This window comes from Takifugu flavidus, chromosome 15 (assembly GCF_003711565.1).
Source record: "Takifugu flavidus isolate HTHZ2018 chromosome 15, ASM371156v2, whole genome shotgun sequence".
Taxonomy (NCBI): Eukaryota; Metazoa; Chordata; class Actinopteri; order Tetraodontiformes; family Tetraodontidae; genus Takifugu; species Takifugu flavidus.
The window spans coordinates 8,845,593-8,865,537 of NC_079534.1; the positions used below are offsets into that span (position 1 = coordinate 8,845,593).

The window sequence follows — 19,945 nt, forward strand, 5'->3', positions numbered from 1 at the left end:
TGGATTCTGGAGACCCACTGATAAGTTCATTGGCCTGTGCAACAATGGAAAGATGGTGAGGTCAGAGAGCATCATCATTTTGCTTGTTTTTTTTCTTTTACTTAACTATTGCTGTATTGTGTGCTTCTTAAGAGATCTATCAGGATCACCTCCAATCTGCTCCTGCAGAAAAACCCAATACGAATGTCACCAAATAGTAATTCAAGGGGTGTAGCTGCATGAAAAAAAAGTCCGCACCCACTTGCTAATTCTGATCTATATAAAAATAATAGCAAAACTTTTGCTGTGTGAAAACATATACCGGTAGTACCAATAAAAGTTCCAACCAATTCAAACATGCCAATGATACTGCCAAAAAAATGTGAATGATCCCGGGGTGTTTTCTGATTAATTGTTATGTTAATCAAATGAAGCCGCTACAGAGAAGATAGCTGAAATGTCCCCGTCAATAAAAATCAATCGGACAAAGGGTACAGATTAAGTAATTAACACCAGGTCTTTGTCTAACAGTGACTGTCCAGAATCAGCATGATTGTACCTGTGAGATTCCATCTACCTCAATACTGCATTTTCTGATTAGAAATTACAGCATCAATCAATCTAGAAGAAAGCAACAAACCTGTGACAGGATGTTTTACAAGATAAACCCTTTATAAAAGCAGAAATCGATTTATTGCTCTTTTTTAAAAGGCAATATAAAAAAAACATCCAGGCTAACCACGTTCTTAATGGTCTGAGCATGTAAATAACCAGTTTACTTTAGAACATTTATTATTTAATTTTACAACAAAATTTTACAACGGAACATTAATTAAATTTACAGAAATATTACAATAAACATTTTACAATAGATTTTTTTTTTTTTTTACTATCATCGCTTTACGTCCAACTGTACAGAACATAAAAACTAACTTAGGAGTTGCTAAACTGTGCTGGTCACTGTTATCATTTCTTCCGCTTCGAACATCAAAACATCCAAAGCGAGGTGCTAAAAACGTCGAACTCAAATGTCCTTTGCGACGCAAAACCATATTTACATCATGGTAGACTGTCATCGTTATGTCAAATTTCAACCAATTTGAACACTGGTCCTACTTAATATTATACGGCTTTGTCGGTTTGGCAAGGCTAACTAACATTAGGGCTATACATGCTAACGTTGGCAGGTGACGACGTTAACTCAGCTAAGAGACAGCACAGCTAATACACAGCAGGACCCAAAGCCCGCTACCATAACAGACAAGGCAGCTAGGTGACTTAGCTGACAACGCAGGCATTTGCCGGCTCAAAAAATGATGACTCAGTCAGATTCCTTGTCTATATAGACGGCCAAAAACACCCTGCTCTCGTCGGTATAACAGACACTTTTTTGCTAATCGAGTTTGGAGGCTATGAACCGTGGCTTTGTTGCTTCTGCAGCTTCATAATCAACGAAGAGACAAATCCCAAGCAAATAAACGGTCTAATATTGTATAAAGATAAGTAAGTAAGACATGATCAAATATATTCAGGTGATTTCGAGTACACAAGCGTCCTAAAAGCAACCATTTAGCCCATCAACCAGCTAACTGGATGTTTACTACAAAGCTTACCTCGTATTGAATGTACTGCTTTCTCCACTCCGGGGTGATGTGAGCAGAGAGATGCTCCGTGAATTTCATGTTGACAGCTTAGAGGTCGTCTCTGCCCTTCTGTCACCTGGCGATATCAGGTTAAAAAAAAATAAAAGGTTGATTTTTGTCGCACTTCACGAACCTGTACACAGCGAAAATTACGATGACAGATGACCTATTTGTCTTCACGGTAACCTAGCCAACTACCGGCACACATCTACTTCGTTTGACTGTAGAGTCGGCCAAAGTCCAACAGAGTCATATGTTGGCTGTTCGATTCGGTGGAGACCGTAGCATATGACGTAAATAACAGCAAGCTTTAGACAAACAAGCCGCAGCTGGCGTTAGCTCTTTCTGCTATCTTTCACCGTCCTCCTCTCACTCTCCGCCTGCATCCTGCTGCCTCCAGGGACAGTGGGAAATAACAAAACCCGTGAAGGTGACGCGAAAATAAACGTTTACGAAGCGGCTGTCGCATAAACATTGTGTTTCTGCCAGAAGTTAATCTCAAAGGAGGGGCATATCCACTGTGTTGTTTTCTTTGGTCTCTGGTGGGTTTTCATTCAACTTTGAAAAAGAAAAAAATGTTTTTCGTTAAGCGAGGGGTCAAATGGCATATAAAATACATTAGAATTCCTTTTGGGTTTGGTCCAGCCAATTAAAGGCAGGCAGGCAGGCAGGCAGGCAGGCAGGCAGGCAGGCAGGCAGGCAGGCAGGCAGGCAGGCAGGCAGGCAGGCAGGCAGGCAGGCAGGCAGGCAGGCAGATAGATAGATAAGACAGACGGTGTGGTGTACTGTATTTACTTTACACTGGTATAAAATGTTTTCTTGGTGCTAGTTCTAAATCTAAATCAAACAGATCGATATTTTCCACAAAACACTTATTGTTACAGGACTTTACTCCATTGAACATCTCACCTCACTCAACCTCTGCCAGTTTCCAATATTATAACTTAACTTCCCCATAATTGTACGGAATTCCCATTTATGTATTCTGGTAATGGGTTAATCTCACCATTCATGATAGGATCATGAAAGGTTTGTAAACATTTGATTAACATAAAAAAGCTTGATATTGCATTGTCAACTACGGTTGAAGCTAGATATTGCAACCAAGCACATCTTCACTGTAACCCTTATGTAGTTACAACTATTGGGCATTATTATTTAGAATACGGAATATTCAGGTCAACATATGTAGTTTTAATTAAAATGTTACTCAGGTCTAAATGTGAGTCATTTATTTTTATTCAGTTAAAATTAGTGTGATAGCAACAGAATGAAGTAATTTCAGGTTTCTGTTGGTTTAGTGTACTACGTCAAAGGAATTATGTAGTAGGGGAAGGACCTGAGAAGGGTCTCTGGGATTTGAGGCAAACAGCCAAACATATCAGCAGTTTAGCTTCTATGAATTATAGGATATTCCCAAAGAACATGTTAGAAAATGTTAGATAATAACCCTTTATTGTCATAGTAAAATTGGATGGAGGGTCCGTCCTGCAGTTTCGGCCACTCTTCCACTGTGAATTAGCCTCACCTGTATGCTTATTGAGGATGGGAGAAAAGGAGGGCATTAGGTTTGTTGGTAGGAATCAACTCCAATTAATCTTCTTGTCGAGGGAGTTCTCAGCCCTATGCCACTGTGCTGCCCTTCAGTTGTACATATTTAGTTATTTAGTTGCCACAGCGACAGACCTAGTCTCTCCAGCATGAACTGGGTCTGCCTCGGGGCCTTCTCCCAGTGGGACATGCCTGGAACACCTCCATAGGGAGGAGTCCAGGAGACAGCCAAAACAAATGTCCATACCACTGCAGCTGACTCCTCTCGACATGAAGGAGCAGTGGCTCTACTCCAAGCTCCTACCAACTGACTGAGCTTCTAACCCCATCTCTAAGGGAGCGCCCAGCCACCCAGCGGAGGAAACTCATTTTGGCCGCTTGTATCTGTGATCTTCACTTTTTGGTCATTACTCAAAGTTCGCGACCATAGGTGAAAGTAGGAGCGTAGATTGACCAGTAAATCGAGAGCTTTGCTATGCAGCTAAGCTTTCTCTCTTTACCATAACAGTCCGGTACACCAACCACATAACTGCAGAGGATCCACCAATCCACCTGTCAATCTCACGCACTAGCTTTTCTTCACTTGTGAACAAGTCCCTGAGATACCTGAACTCCTCCAGATGAGGCAGGACTTCTCCACCAACCTGGAAAGGGTAAACCACCCTTTTCCGGTCGAGAACCATGGCCTCAGATTTGGAGGTACTAATTCTCATCCCAGCTGCTTCGCACTCAACTGCAAACCAGCCAAGTACATGCTGGAGATCCTGATTTGAGAAAGATGATAGGACAACATCATCAGCAAAAAGCAGAGATGAAATCCTGTGGCTCCCAAACTGGACTCCCTCAGGCCCCTGGCTATACCTAGAAATTCTGTCCATAAAGATTATGAACAGAACTGGTGACAAAGGACAGCCCTATCGAACTCCATCATGCACTGAAAACAGTCTGATTTACTGTCGGCAATGCAAACCAAACTCCTGCTTCAGTCACACAAAAACCGAACCAACCCCCCCATCCCTCCATCACACGCACATGCAGAACATCCTGAAGGACACAGTTGAATGCCTTTTCCAGATCAACAAAACACATGTCGACTGGTTGGGCAAACTCCCATGAACCCTCAAGCACCCTAGTACAGAGCTGGTTCAGTGGTCCACAGCCAGGACCACATTGTTCCACTTGAATCCAGAGTGCGACTATTGGCCAAATTCTCCTTTCTGGTACCCTGGCGTAGACCTATCCAGGGAGGCTGAGAAGTGTGATCTCCTTAGAGTTGGAACACACCCTCTGGTCTCACATTTTAAAATGAAGTACCACCACCCTGGTCTGCCAGCAGCACTGTTTCCGAGTGCCACATGATGTTGCAGAGGAGTGTCAGCCAGGACAGTACTACAACAACCAGGAACTTCAGGTACTCAGGGCAGATCTCATCCACCCCTGACGCCTTACCACCGAAAGGCTTGCTAACTACCTCAGTGGCTTCAGCTTGGCTGACTGCAGAGTCCACCTAAGAGTCCCCATCCTTTGCTCCCTCAGCGAAACGGGATTGAGGAGCTCCACGAAATATTTCTTCTACCGTGCGACAATATCCACAGTTAAGGTCAGAAGGTCTCCACCTACACTGTAAACAGTGTTGGCAGAGCACTACTTTCCCTCTACTAAGGCACCGGACGGTTTGCCAGAATTTTTTTGACGCTGATAGATGGTGTAAAAGAAATTATTTAGCATATATCATTTAAACCAGTAAGGTCAAGCAAAGTTTATTTGATGACGTACAGGTGCACGAGGTGTCACGAGACATTGACACATGAAGTTGTAGAACAAAGACTCCTTAGAAAATAATGAAGATGTACGAGTCAGCAACCTTCAAAATGCTACAGTTTATCATGCTAACCTTGTGACGATGAAGTAAGCAGATGAAAAAGTACTGAGAGAAAGGCGTAGTTGCTAAGCATTATAAAAGGGACATGTTTGTTACATTGGACAGAGATCTCTCTGCATGCTGTTCTTACATGTGTTCCGACTGACTTATTAAACTCTTAAAGCAGCATTCTGACTTTGTGTTAAGTGTTGGATTGCAATACCTCTCGTGTGTCACTGCCAATCCGCGTGTTCTTTAAATGAAGACTTCAAGTAAACAAATGCCAATTTCAAAATGTATTTACAATAAAATTATTTCAAGATACAAATATTACAGAGCTCTGGGCCAGTTCATAACCCTACAAACAACAGAGTCAATTGTCAGGGCATGAAGTCTGACCGCCTAACTATCCCTTGGCCCAGTCTTTTATAGAACAATATATGTAAATTATTGATGCTAATTCAGTCCAATCCAGTCCTTCTTCTTGGATAACCTCATCTTCTTCTTCCCGCCTCATTTGGTGTTGGTGCAGTCCTTCTTCTCCATTATCTTCCCAGATAGCCAGGTCAGAGGTCATTCCTGCCGAGGAACTTATCAACACCAGTAAACTATTCTGTCACGTTTTACGATGGGGGTCTACCACTTTCCTTCTGACTGTCTCCTCCTGGCTCCAACTGTCTAAACAACATTCATGTCAAGGAAGGGTCAACTGACTGCTTATCTTTATTCCACTGATTAAACATTCTACTATTCCTAACTTCTAAAGTCCTTATAACAGAAAACAGAAACATATGGTACAACACATGCTAATAAAATAAAGACAATTCTCTTCATAAGTGACTGAAAAAAATCCTCGACAATGGTCAATTCCCCAATCCTCGACCTTCGGCCCAGGGTTTCCTGTGCCATGTATACTAATTATGCATGAACATGGTGTTTTTGGGGTTGTTTTTTTTCTCTTTTCTCTTTTGTCTATTGCTTGTCTAGTAGTTATTTGTTATTTGTCTGCCATGTCTGCCATCGGTGCGGCATCCGCAGTAATGTGGACTCTGCACCGGTCCGTTGTGGTGAAGAGAGAGCTGAGCCAAAAGGCGAAGCTCTCGATTTACCGGTCAATCTTCGTTCCTACCCTCACCTATGGTCATGAGCTTTGGGTAATGACCGAAAGAACAAGATCATGGGTACAAGCGGCCGAAATGAGCTTCCTCCGTAGGGTGGCTGGGCTCTCCCTTAGAGATAGGGTGAGAAGCTCTGCCATCCAGGAGGAGCTCGGAGTAGAGCCGCTGCTCCTCCGCTTTGAGAGGAGCCAGATGAGGTGGCTTGGGCATCTAGTTAGGATGCCTCCTGGACACCTCCCTGGTGAGGTGTTCAGGGCATGTCCCTCCGGTAGGAGGCCCCCGGGAAGACCCAGGACATGTTAGAGAGACTGTCTCTCAACTGGTCTGGGAACGCCTGGGGACCCCCCCGGAGGAGCTGGTAGAAGTAGCTGGGGAGAGGGAAGTCTGGGCCTCTATGCTTAGGCTGCTGCCCCCGGACCTAACCCTGGATAAGCGGTAGAGGATGGATGGTTGTCTGCCATGTTATAATTGTCTGTCAGGCAGCAGACAAGAACCCAAGAGCGACACCAGAGTTTGGTTGAACACAGCTTTATTATCAGGAACAGAAGGCAGACAGGATATACCAGGGAACAGGCAGAACAGAGTCGTCAGGAGCAGGGAGGGTCGGAACTAGGAAAACAGGCAGGCAGGAAAACGCTGGAGAGTCATGTGGAAACACAGATGACAATCTAGCAGGGAGGCAGCGAAGCGCAGGGAACTAAAAGGGCTCGTAATTACTGATTCCCCCCTAAGGTGCGCGGAGTGAGCGAGGACACAAGGGCAAGTTCGCCCGCAGCTGTGACAATTGTCTATAATTTAATAGGTTCCCCAGTCAGGTTCAAGATTAATTTATAAAATAAATTCTGAATATTCATCATGGTACAGCATGGGTTTGTCAGACCCATCCTGGACGGAAAAAAACTGTCTGACATATGGGGCATTCAGATGCTGTTTCTGCCTGCCTCACTGCTGGACAGAACAAGGGAGGGAAAAAAAGAAAACAAAAAACAACATATTCATCTTTGATGCTCAGGCTTGAACTCTCAGCTCAGCACTTGTCTGGGGGCAGCCTCCTCAATCAATCTTTATTTTTATGGCATTTTTCCTAAAGTTTTGTAACACAAAGTGCCTCACAGAGGTAAAAACAATAAAGAAAAACAAGGAAACAATTTAGGAAATATAAGTTATTTATGGGGTTAATAAAGTATTTCTTCTTCTTCAAGTCATTAGGACAATAAAGAACAGATAATGCCATCCAAGACGTCCACCTGATAGACATAAATCAGAAAGACATTGTAATTATTATATATGTTATTTAACAAGACAGACACCTCTCATATGATTGGTGAACAGTGATTTCATATATCGAGTTTGTTCTTCTTGTCAGTGACTCAATAACTGTGATTAGACTGCAGAACAGCAGCAATGTATCCATCAGCTGACTAAAATACAAAAGCTGAGCTAAGTGAAAACACATTATGCAATATGGCAAACACAAAGTCATATTAAATGAAAGACTAGCAGTAAAACCAAATAGAGGACAGTTGTCAAACTTATCCTTAATTATTATACAACAAAGGGAGTGCAACAGTGTGATGACTGCTGTGTGTACTTTATTTTCCTGAGAGGCAAGATGCTCACACCAGAATGTACTTCAGAACATTTATTCAAACACTTGTAGGCTGGAGTGTGGGCACATTGTTCCAAAGATAAAGTTGGACACTGTGTATTCAGCAATCAAGTGCTTTGTCACATCCATTTGAAGGTTAACATGTTTGTTAATGTCTCAAAAATCACAATATTGGAGTTCATTATTTTATCAATATCATTTAATGCATAATTACGGTACACTTTGTGTTTGACAAAGCCATTATCACAACACTGGTACCAACCTAAATCCCTTTCAGGGACAACTGGGTTCTAGAAGACCTTCCAGCTCTCATTTGTATGGCTGCTTAAAACTGACTAGAAAACTCTATAATTCAAGTACGTTTACATTCCTCTGTAATCTCAAAAAATATGAATGTGCTTGTTTTTAATTATTAATGGATTATGTCGACTTGTTAGAGGTGAACGGATTTCATAGCCATACCCACGAAAAGTTTACGAAAGGTAGCTTCATGGAATTTCTGCACCTTATTCATTTTTAAGTGGTATCTCTGAGGTTGAAACTGCCTCTGTGTTACCTGGCTGCTCTTTCCATGGAGGTTCTTGAGTTGGTACACACTCACTACTCCACTGCTGTCTCCTACCAAGACACAGTCTGTCTGTGTTGAGAACAGCAGGTTCTTCATGTCCACTGTGGGGGCAGCAGGGTGTATTATAACTGGCTCCAGACTGAAGATCACACAGAGGATCCACAAACACAGTTAGTCTGGGTAAAACAGAGCAACCGACCAACTACACACAGTACCAGCATAAGCCAACTCACATGTTCAAACTCAGGTCCCAGATCTCCAGTTGTCTATTGCTGACAACACCAAACAATGTGGCATGTCTTGGGGACCATTTAATGTCTTCCACAGCACCATGGATGCAAATGAATGTCAACAGAGGATGAAGGTGGTTCTGCTTCCATAGTTGGACTGTACAGTCAGAGGAGCAACTCAGGAATACATCAAGGCTGAATGGAGACCAAGTTACCACATTCACAGCACACTGAGAATGACAAAGTAACGCTGTCAATAAATACTCCATATACTTTATACTGTTAAAGTTAAATGTTTTCAATATTTGTCTTTTGCAAATGATTATTTATTACATTACTTATCTCACAAATGTTTGAGTTATAAGATAATGCCATCACAAGTTTCATTTAAGATCTGTTCAGCACTATTTATTTGTTTTTTAAAACATCTGGAGTTGAGATGCATTAATCACTGTACTACCTGCTACCAGTCTTTCCTGGGAAGTTTTTAATGTCTCTCCAGCAGTCTTCTCACCTTTTTATTTCTGTGATTCTGCTCTATTTTTGGCTTTACCCTCTTGCTGCTGTGAATTCAGTCCACCCATAGGGAAACTGTTTTGTCTTTAATAAAGACCCATCTTTGATTAAAATGTTTTATGTGCTGCATTTGTGTGTGTCAAGCCATGACACTGAGGTGAATCAACTAACACAAAATAGGTGCAAATGTGACTATGAATGGGTGTTCCATGTTGACCTGGCGATTTCCCCACGAGGGAAAAAGCAGCTAGAAGTTGGATGGATGTTTTAGCTTTGGAAAACTGAGGTAAAAATGAGCTGTTTTTAAATAGCACAGGCAATTATAACCACCAAGAGAATGAATCATTCCTAAAAAAAAAAAAAAAAAAAGAAAATCAGGAAGCTTTTTTCCAGAGCTTTTCAAAACAGGGAAACGTGTTGATACATAACACTGGGCTACATTTTGTTGCTCCTTTGTCTACATTCTTTCTTATTGCCTTTACCTATGCCTTGTTCATACTTCCCGGCTACATCTGGATTAAAATATGTAACATCTGGATCTATTATTTTCAGTTGATGTGAAGAACTTTAATTTTAAAGATTTTCTTGAATAAAGGTTGAATAAAGAGTTTGTGAATACTGAAGTAAATTAATTTTATCTGTGATTTAATTCTAAATACAGGATCATCTTTTAGAAAAACATGGTATGAAAATAGTACATTAACAGCTAATAAACATTTAAACAACATTTAAAGCTAAAAAAAAAGTCAAGACAATGAACTGTAATTAAGAGGGAATAAGTGTCTGGTTAAATCTGTCCAAGATGCACAACAGTAAATTATTTAACTGTAAATCATGGTCTGAAAACTTGAGGACCCTCTAATGAATAAAACAAAATCATGAATTCTAAGAAGTGTTGCATCTAACACAATCAATGTGAGTTAAGAGAAAATGATATTAAACATACATGTTAAGTCCTGAATGTAGTAGTTAAATCAATAAATGTCATTTTCTATGTCATTTTGTATGTTAACACTTACCAAGTGACTCCTGTAAGTCTCCAGGAAGTGTTGAGTGTTAGAACAGGAACACTTATGGATGAGCCCATCCCATGTGCCAATAAGGTAGATATTAGAGTCCTGGGAAATATAACACAGCTCAGTTACCAAGTGCTATTTGTCACAGTAAATGTATTTAAGTTTGGACATTCCATAAAATAAACTGTGTATATAACCTAGATAGGCCACAAAAATTATTCACCCTGCGTGTTTTACAGCTTTTTGAGCACATGTGAAATTCAAGACCCACAGGCCACATCTGGCCTTCAATGCAATAGTATCTTACATCAGCTTTTCAGCTAATTAAGCTTTACCAGGATTTGTTACAAAACGACATTGCACAACATGAAACGACATGATCTGACGTTCCCTTTACCTATAAAATTCTTGAGACAGTGATGGTGACTCAGTTACTTATCAACTACTGAAAAACAGTCTGTTCAAATATTTCACTCAGGTTTTAGGCCTTATCACAGTATAGAAACTGCACTTGTTAAACTGTACTATGGATAGTCTCAGAGCATCAGACAATGGACTGGTTTCTGGTTCTGCTCGACTGTTCAACTGAAGTGTGTCACTGGGATTAGGCTGGTTCCAAACATATTGATGAAGAAGCCTTGATCTAGTTCAAAGAGTTCTGACAGGATTTTGCAGGAGATCACATGACTCCCATACTGCTTCTCTTCATTGGCTGCCCATAACATTCCAAATACTTCTACTCCTACAGTGCCAAATTCCATCATGCTGGATCAAGAATGCTGACAGCTCCATATCATTCCAAATACCCACTCCACCCTCAGAGTGCTGGTTTACTTAAGGCTTAGGATTAAATCTTAAAAGAATAGTCAGTAATTCTATACCTACACTCATTATAATGGCTAAGCAACAGGATCATCTAACTTTTCTATAAGCCTTGGCTTGTAATAATAATAATAATGCTTACTTCCTTGGTTCGTAGTTGCGCATCCACCTTTTCACATTAATAAGTCAGTGTTACTTGTCAAAATTACCATAACAATTTCCTTCCTCTTCCTTTCCATCCTCTCCCTCTGTCTTCATCATGCAACTATCATGCTGTATAGATGAACACTAACCCCACACTGGTCCCACTGTTTTACATACAGTAAAACGATTAAATATGCTGAATGGTGGGCGGTGGGAGGTCAGTCTGTTGGGAACTGGGCTGAGAAGCTAAGAGTTCTTAGAGCCCCAGTTCAGAAGATGGAAGATGTTCTGTCAGTAGAGGAAGGTGCCAGAACACCTTCAGAGCACTGCTGAGGTACCCTTGAGCAAGGTACTGAACCCAAAAATGCTTATATAGGGCCCTGCAATGAACTGGCGACTCATCCAGGTGTGGACCGGACCTTTGCCTATTGTGTATCCTCCCTGTGACCCCAAAAGGGATAAAGTGGTCAAGAGGATGAGATGAGATTTGCTGAATGTGGTTGAATGGACAATGTACAGTATGTGGCTGGTTCTCTCCATTTTCTCCCAGCAAAAGTACAGAGCAGCCCTCTCATCAGCCAAGTTTCACCTCTTCAAGTCACCTCTTCAAGTTTCACCTCTTCAAGATCAAAATGTGATTCCTATAGAATCACATTTTGATCCTTGGTAGTCAAAGTCTGTCATAAGACACATATCATTTCTATATGCCTTATGAGCCAGAAACTACTGTACACTTAGATTTTATTTCCTTCTTTATTGCCCAATGAGGGACCCCCCCACTGAATTGATTTCTGTCTAGAGGAGAAATTTCATCAAACAAAAGGACACATTTCACTTTAGCCCACCAGCATTTCAACATGCATAACTATGGAAACAAACTGAATTACATGGCTCTTGGGGGTGATTAGGACACTCAACTTTCCTCACTACAATTCTGTGGCCATTTGAAGAGGGTTATTTCAAGTGTAAAGTACTTTTCAACAAATAACTTACAACTGGATGGAAATCAAAGGTCAGACCTGGAGTCAGTGATGTCAGAACACAATTTTGTTCACTTTTATCTCCTGTTGTATTCCCAGTAGACTTTTGTGTGTGCAGGACCCTACTGAGCTTCATGAGTTCTGTCACAAAACACACAGCTGCTTTCAAAAGTGAAGTGTCATTTTCAACATAACTACACTTCTTTCATCTGTTTTAACAATACATGCACAGGTGAACAGTTAAAGTACGGTAAGAAAATAAGATGAGTTAGAACTGAGAGGCTCTAGTACCAACGCAGTCCAGACTACTGCTGCCCTGATTCCACCTGCTGGTTCTGCCATCAGCAGCCACAGAGAACAGAGAGTCTACACAGTCCTTCTTTGTGGAAAAGTCCAAATTCTGATGGCACCACTTCAGCTGCCCTACTGGGCCCATGTGCCTGTTGGGAGATTCACTGGGAGATACACGCATGCGAACACACGCACACACAGAGACAGAGTTAAAATCAGGCTGACACAAGAGGCTACCCAAAATTTGCTTCTAGCACAAACAAAAGTCATCTCATGATGCTATAACCTTTAGGGTATCTTACAGCATTTTGTTTTTGGCCACTGATTCTGACTTGGAGAGCATGAAACCTTCCTTCAAGTGTCTCCTTGGTGTCAGTGGCCAGTAGATATACAGATATACATGCAGACAAGGTTTGAAATATGTTACATCTGATAAGTTTCTTGAGCCATAATAGAGTTGCAATTGATCCCTATTCTTCTTCATTTCCTTTCAGCATTGATTTGTGAGAACAGAAGACACCGTAAGAAGATGACCAGTTTTATTGATTTCCTGTATGCTGTGCCTTTGTATTTTTCCAGGTAACATTGGGGTGGTGGAAATTGTGTCAAATAGGAATAAATAAAACAACAAAAATCTGGAAAAAAGCTATAACTGGCTTGTGGTTTATAACACAAGCATGATACTTACCTAGTGCTATAGACACATGACTTTATATCTTGGTTGTGAATATTGTAGATTGCTATAGTGCCATCTAGCATCCCTACAGCCAGCTGACTAGGATTGTTGAAGGAGAAATCTAGGGATGTCACTACACCGTCACAGTGGATGATTCGATTGGGAAACTGAAGACAAAACAAATAGCAAATTTTGCATCAGACAACTGGGCTACCAGATTCTATAAGCTAAGGAGGAAATGTTAAAATCTCATATAAAAGTTAAAACATAAACATACTTTAGTGTTTTTGATGGACCAGCAGCACACCAGGCCTGGTTTATGGTGAGTGAAGTCAAAATTGCCATAACCCACTGCCAAAAGATCCTAAAAGAGACATTGTGAAAGAAATTGTAACAGAGTAACAATGATCAGCAGTCTGGAAATGTTCAATATCATTTGTAAGATTTGTACACCTTCCATATTTTGTCTGCACCAGGGCTTGAATTGAGCCCTCCAGTTCTCAGCCCATTCCCCTATAGACTGAGCTGCCATCACCAAATTCATTATAATTTTTTATTATCAAAGTTATGCCTCTTCCTAGTTTGTCCCAGATGTTCATTAATTTGCACATAGAGAAAAAAGTTCAACTGAAGATGCAGCCCTCTATACTGTACTGAGCCATTTGTAAAATAGTTAGACCTTTTAGAAATGATGTAGTCTGCCACTTCACCACTGAAAGCTTGTCTATGTGGTGTTTAATGATGGCAATTCAGCTGCAGACTTAATACTCCTTAGTAGGATTCTAAAACCACAGACACTGACAATATTAGTGTCTACTGCTTTCTTTTGAGGACATTGCTTAGCCCAGTTGAATCCCAGTTGAAGTAGCACATTTATAGGCCATGAACTATTGCCTGTCCTGCACAATTATTGTAAATATGTTACTGCTTTCTTGTCTTTGGGTTCTTTTTATGCTATGGGTGATTAAAAAAAAAATCAGGACACACTTTTAAAAAAATGTATGTCATGGGCTGTCAGAACTATAATCCAAATCCATAAAGCACTTTTCACTGATAACGTGAAAACAGACCTTTTCAGTTCATTGTCGATTTTGTGGTTTAGTTTAAACTTTAAAGTTTGTTTTTCCTTTAAAAGAGTTGCACCGTATCAAATGGACTAAATTTCATTCTTCGAGGTCTAGCGGAGAGGAAACAAACTGATGAAGATAGTCACCTTTCATCTGAGATGAGGTGACACATCTATTAGTTTCTTTCAACAGTCCGGTAGACGTCAAAGAACTACTAGAACCAAGATGAATGACAACCTTTATACATTTTTCTTTTAAAAAAAAACCCGAATTATTTAACTGTCTCAGGGAAAGAAGGTCTAAAGTAGAAGAAAACATAGTGGGAGTGAAGGATAGAGAGGAGTTGAGGTGTTATTAGATGAGAGTGTATTTGTGTTACTGGGTTTTTCTTGTTCCATGCCATGGTGGTGACACAGCATCCTCTAATCAGCTCACAGTTGAAAACCCAAAGAAGCTTGGCAGCAGGAGGCTCAGGGCTCTCAGAATCCTCTGTCCCCTCTGCCACCTCCACCTTCTCCACCTCTTCCATCTCAATGTCTTGATCTGATAAAATCAGTTTTACTGTCCAATAAAACACTGCAGCATGATTCTTGAAGATATATGTATGTTTGATTTTACCTTTGATAATGGGCAGCAATCTGTAGGAAGCAAACTTGGATTGGAAGGTGTTTGCAAGGATAATCCTTTCCATTAATTTTAAGCAGTTCTGGAAACTCCCTGATGACATAATTGATTGCAGTTCCAACTCAGGGGTCAAAATGGATCCAATCTCTTCCCCGATGGCCGTTGAACTAGTAGCACTTACTAAAGACAAATACAAAAAATCTTACAAATTTACACAAGGAAATTGAAGTGGACCAAAATAAATGCTGACTTTAAGCACAGAACAAAATCAAACCGTCACCAATATGTTTTACCTTCTATAGAAATCAAAGCCACTAAAACTGTCCTGTACCTGTACTAGCAGATCTTGATGCTGAAAGACCCCTCTCTGCAGCTTTAATAGATTCCACAGCAGCCCATTTTGGGTTTACACTGGCCAAACTTTCATGCTGCTCAGCGCTCAACGCATTATATGGGTTGACAGCTGCAGACGAGGAAAAGATGTTAACTCAACGACTGCTAGTTTAATGTAAGATCTTTAGCAATATTATCGAGTGTGCAAAATTGTTTGCTAATGTTGAGGAGTTGCTCTTGGTTATTACCAAATGAAATATGACTTTTATAGTTTATTAAATTAAATTATTGATCATTATGAATTCATAATAGAGGTAAGAACCTATAAATGGGGTCAATAACAAAAAAATTGTCCTGAAATGGATGATTGTTCATCTAAACATTGACATTTAACAGAAATAAGGAACAGTGAGTGACAAATGACATTTGCCTGGCATTGATCAGTGGGGGACCAGAAAAACAAAGCAGTGAAGACTCTGGCCTCAGTTGGAGTTAAATGTGCCTAATTTTGCTCCTTTATTGTAAGTGGTCACACTTGAAAAGCTTGCTTCTTAGACTTTTGATGACCATGCAATGATGCCAAACACTTAGTTTACATGGTCATTGCTTTCAATACCGTAGTATAGTATAGTATAGTATAGTATAGTATAGTATAGTATAGTATAGTATAGTATAGTATAGTACAGTAACCTTTTATCACAGTTTAAAGGGTCTTTATGTATGGGACTGGTATAGTGAAAAGTATTACAATTACCTAAAATATATTTTTGTATTTAACTTGCTAACTTTAAGCACTGACCGTATGTGGTTACAAGATAAATGAATGAAACAACCTTAAGACAGTTGACTCCAAATAAAATCTTGAGACTTACCTGAATCTACGAAAACCACGCAGTCAGTCTGGACCTGCTTATTCTTTACTGGTCCTTTCAATGTCTGTACTGATTCACTGACATACTTGTCAGTGCCACTGCTGCTGTTGCAAACCTCAGCATAATGACTGTTGCACTCTCTGTGAGAACATCAGCCAGTTAAAACCTAGACAGAAGACATTTCTAGAACTTTGTAAATAATAAAATTGATTCCATGATCTCCGGCTTTGCCAATATCTATCACTGAGGTAATAGTGGCTAAATAAATGCTCTAAACAAAGTATTTACCCGTTCTGTTTAGCCCTTTTACCTTTCAATCAAGGTCATCTAAAAAAAAAAACATTATCCCTAATATGAAAACTTTTATAATCCATTTTACATATTAATGATACTAGTAATCTCTGAAAGGAGGGAATAAAAAGTGTAGACATAATAGATGGTGTCATAAACATTTCAGCTGTCATTTTCTTAAAATCACTCACAGAACACCTGGTGCATCATCAGAATCCACAGACACACAGGCGCTGCGTATATCTAGCACTGTAATACAGTCTGTCTCTGTGATATTCACGTAAATCTTCTCTTTTAACATGTCTTCTGTCACATCTTCTATCACTGTGTCTGTGTTCTGCCCCAGACCTGTCAACAAAACAAACTCTTAGTAGATTCACTATGCATGATGGTTGGAAGGGGAAGAAGTTTGTGAGCCTTTGCTTTTCAAGTTTTCTGCAACCTCTTTGTTAGCAAAAATTATAATAAACAAATATATAGATAAATGGGATTAACCTTGGAAATATGTGGGAATGGGTCGTTTTGAAAGTGGACCATCAGTCATTAGGCTGGTGGATGCCAGTATTGACAGGTTGCTTCCTGTTGACCTGCAAGACAAATTAATTTAAAAATATTGGGAAAAAAATTATGATTATGTTCATGTCCAAAAGCTATTTCAGCAGTTCCGAGGCAGAGAATTCTGCTGCAGAAACTGACTCACAAATGAGTAACTTGCAGAACCACAAGATACTTTATATAGATAAACCCTGATTGACTGAAGCCCTTGTAGAAAATATAAAATATACCACCAATACTGCGACATTTAGTCAATTTGTAGATTTACAGTAAATGACGAACAATGAACAAGACAAACGGATGGGGATCGTTATAATGGGGATCATGATTAATGGAGTGATTCGCAGTGCTCACCGGGAGAAAGGTATGGAGCAGATGCTGTCTCCCGACGTCTCGGACACTGCTCCCACAGATATCTCATCCAGGAACCTGGAAAACTTGTGGCATTGAACTGCAGCAGCTGAGTGCCTCACTGGGTACAGTGGTTGAGGAGTGATGTCATTTCCATCCTTATCAAATACCTGCAAACATATATTAGATTTCTTCTTCAGATAATTGTAAGGTTAACAATTGGAATTTAAACAATTCCCTTCTTGATATGAGGAAGTTAGACAATTAATCCTGTTGTTTAAATTATTTTTTAATAAAGCAAAGGAAAAAAATATTTTGTATTAATTGGGAACTATTCAAACATAACCCAAAGAAATGTGGTAGTAATTTTGAAAACAGTATAAGTACAGAATATTATGTTAGCTATTTTTAAATTTTGAGGAAAAAACACTAGATGCTTCAGTTTTTGCTACTACCCTGAGGGGTCTCCACAGGGAATTACTGGAAACCCTGTCCTCAACATCCTGAGTTTTCTCACACTAAATAATTATAATGTATTTCTCTTTGGTCTTCCTCTAGACCTCCTGTCTGGTACCAATATATTTGCTGTCCCTTCCCTAAACATGTCCAAACCATCTCAGTCTGACCACTCTGACTTTATCTCTATACATCTAACATGTTCTGTCCATCTGATGTACACATTCCTGATCCTCTTCATCCTCATCACTCCCAAAGAGAACCCCAACATCTTCATCACTGCCACCTCCATTTCTGCCTCCTGTCTTCTACTTGGTGTGTCAGTTTCTAAACAATGGGTGGGTAATCCAGTCTTTGGGGTCCAGATTCAAGCCAGTTTTGTGTCTTACCAGGCAGAAAATCCTTTCACCAAGGGAAATGGGACAGAAGGTCCACCATTGTCTACCTGCTGTAAACCATACAGCATCTCTAGTGCCACTACCATTTTCTACAGTTTAATTATTGCAGACACTTCTATCACACTATTTACCTGACACTAGTCTTCCAACTTGGTTTCATACACCTCTAAACCTCTTTTTGAACTCTTCATTGCTCTGGACTGTTGACCCTACCTAAAATCCTTCCTCTGCTTGATCTCACCTCCCTGTAACCTCACCATTCCACCTGGATCCCTCTCATTGACTCACCCATTGTGTTTTGCCTCAGCTAACTTCTATTCTGCACCTTTCTAGGGCCAACTTGCTACATTGTTCTTCACCTAGTGCTTACTAAATCATATCATCTGCAAACATCAGACTGCATGGAGATTCCTGTCTAATCTCACAGTAGCAAAACTTCTGCTGACATTCTGTAGGTCAAGACCATTGGTCTTTGTTAAACAGAACACTGGCTTTTGCGCTGGAACCTGCCTTGACCATACAATTTAGGAGAAAAGTGAACTGTCTAATCTGAGAAATCAAATGAAAAAATGGCAGTAAAACAGAGAGATGGGGCTTTTCCCAGGTGAAGATCTTTTTCAACGGATGTTATCTCCTTTTATTCCCTAAATAAGTACTTTAATGTAAAGAATTCAGGAAAGACAAGTATCACGTTATATAAACTTTCTCCAGCAGATGACGCCCATTTTATTACAGTTGTATCAGCTGATGTCTTGGAGTACGACAGGATTGATCAATTTCCTCCCTGAAAAATTATACTTGATCTGACTAATTGGCATTAATTGATACTAGTACAAAACTCAACAATGAACTAAGTGATTCCACAAAAACTGTGAGTGCCGAGTTCCTCTACTTGTGAGGCATTCATGTATCTCCAGGACATTATTTCACAACACTGTTTGCTCTTCCTGCATTTTGCATTTTAGATGTTACTTTCACATCTGTATATCCTCCTACGGAGTAGGAAATACCATGACTAACATGTTTTGTGTAACTCACATTTAATGCAGAGGCACATAGAATCGTGTCTTTTGTGTTCAATATTTTACCTTTCTGGGTTTTGTTTTTCTTTTCATAGTTGCTGACTGGTTGACGTTAATTAATACAAATGACACAGATGGCAGTGGTAATACAGTGGCGGGGTAAAAAAATGAATCAAAGCGCTTTTGACCTTTGATCATTTAAAGCTAATCAGCAAAACTTATTTCATCCAATGAAACTCGCAACATAGACAAAGCGCTTGTGCGAGACCTACCCGCACGGCTTGCTGGCTCACGGATTGCGTCACGCTCTTATCCATAAGTGTACTTGCTCTTTCCAGATTCCTGAAACTTTTGTTTGCAGTGCCGATCATGGAGCGTCTTGTACTCTGGTGGAGACCTGACACCGAAACGTTGACAACCCGAGAGGACTTAGAGTGGACACGTAAAGATGTGAAAGAGACTGCATGGGTGTTAATATTGGTCAGCAAGTGAAGTGACGTCCTGTTAATTATATTCCATTTAATCTGGTGGTGGTGTTTTCTTTATTTTCATCGGTCAACATTCCCAACAACCGCTCCGAGCTTTTTTGTTGCGTTTCTCTGTTACCATAGCAACGCCAAACTAAGCGCGCTTGCTTGAAAGCACGTTAGACAAAAACCATAACAATAAAGCTTCCCCCAATTTGTCTTTATGTAGTACCACAGCCAGATCATCATAATATTGTGGTCATTTGTTTAAGACTGCAATGGCATAACTGGAATTATTACCAGCCGTTAATTCTAAGAGATGTTGGATCAATATTCTCGAGTGTGTCACTGCCGATCCGCGTGTTCAATGAATGAAGACTGAGGGAAAAAATGCCGATTTCAAAATGTATTTAGCAAATAGAATCCATTCAAGATACAAATATTACAGAGCTCCGGGCCAGTTCAAAACTCTACAACAAAGTCAATTGTCAAGGCATGAAGTCTG

General features: G+C 40.2%; 2 protein-coding genes across 9 annotated transcripts in view; both read right to left on the reverse strand.

Moving 5' to 3' along the window:
• The window catches only part of LOC130539462 (xenotropic and polytropic retrovirus receptor 1 homolog), a 29,270-nt gene extending 27,151 nt beyond the window's left edge, over positions 1-2,119 (reverse strand). For 2 of the 6 annotated variants that reach the window (XR_008954137.1, XM_057057811.1), the window contains exon 1: positions 1,593-2,096. Coding sequence is in view for 3 of the 6 variants with exons in the window: in XM_057057811.1 (XP_056913791.1) it covers positions 1,593-1,661 (69 nt within the window). In the remaining 3 variants the exon portion in view is untranslated. Of the gene's footprint in view, positions 1-106; positions 163-1,592 lie in introns of all 6 variants that reach the window. The other 4 variants (XM_057057812.1, XM_057057813.1, XM_057057815.1 and 1 more) reach the window with 4 other exon arrangements.
• A 4,545-nt stretch (positions 2,120-6,664) lies between these two features.
• Positions 6,665-19,561, reverse strand: dnai4 (dynein axonemal intermediate chain 4). Of its 3 annotated transcripts, none has more exons than XM_057057228.1 (16): positions 19,246-19,561; positions 17,101-17,267; positions 16,687-16,778; positions 16,383-16,539; positions 15,901-16,040; positions 15,027-15,158; positions 14,690-14,875; positions 14,451-14,608; positions 13,282-13,368; positions 13,017-13,171; positions 12,329-12,492; positions 12,051-12,178; positions 10,095-10,193; positions 8,563-8,789; positions 8,318-8,468; positions 6,665-7,399 (listed from the first exon to the last, which is right to left on the reverse strand). In XM_057057228.1, exons 1-16 carry the CDS (start codon positions 19,342-19,344, stop codon positions 7,358-7,360), a joined length of 2,184 nt encoding a protein of 727 aa, XP_056913208.1. In that variant the 5' UTR covers positions 19,345-19,561; the 3' UTR covers positions 6,665-7,357. The 3 variants fall into 3 exon arrangements, with proteins under 3 accessions (XP_056913208.1, XP_056913207.1, XP_056913206.1); XM_057057227.1 differs by having other exon boundaries at positions 14,451-14,614; XM_057057226.1 differs by having other exon boundaries at positions 14,451-14,875.
• Positions 19,562-19,945: the final 384 nt, after the last annotated feature.

Coding starts and splice junctions, on each gene's coding strand:
- dnai4 (XM_057057226.1), bottom strand. CDS start 19,344: ATGATCGGCACTGCAAACAAAAGTTTCAGGAATCTGGAAAGAGCAAGT. Junction 14,876..15,026: donor ATCAAGATCTGCTAGTACAG/GTACAGGACAGT, acceptor ATTTGTCTTTAG/TAAGTGCTACTAGTTCAACG. Junction 8,790..10,094: donor AGACTTACAGGAGTCACTTG/GTAAGTGTTAAC, acceptor TGTCATTCTCAG/TGTGCTGTGAATGTGGTAAC.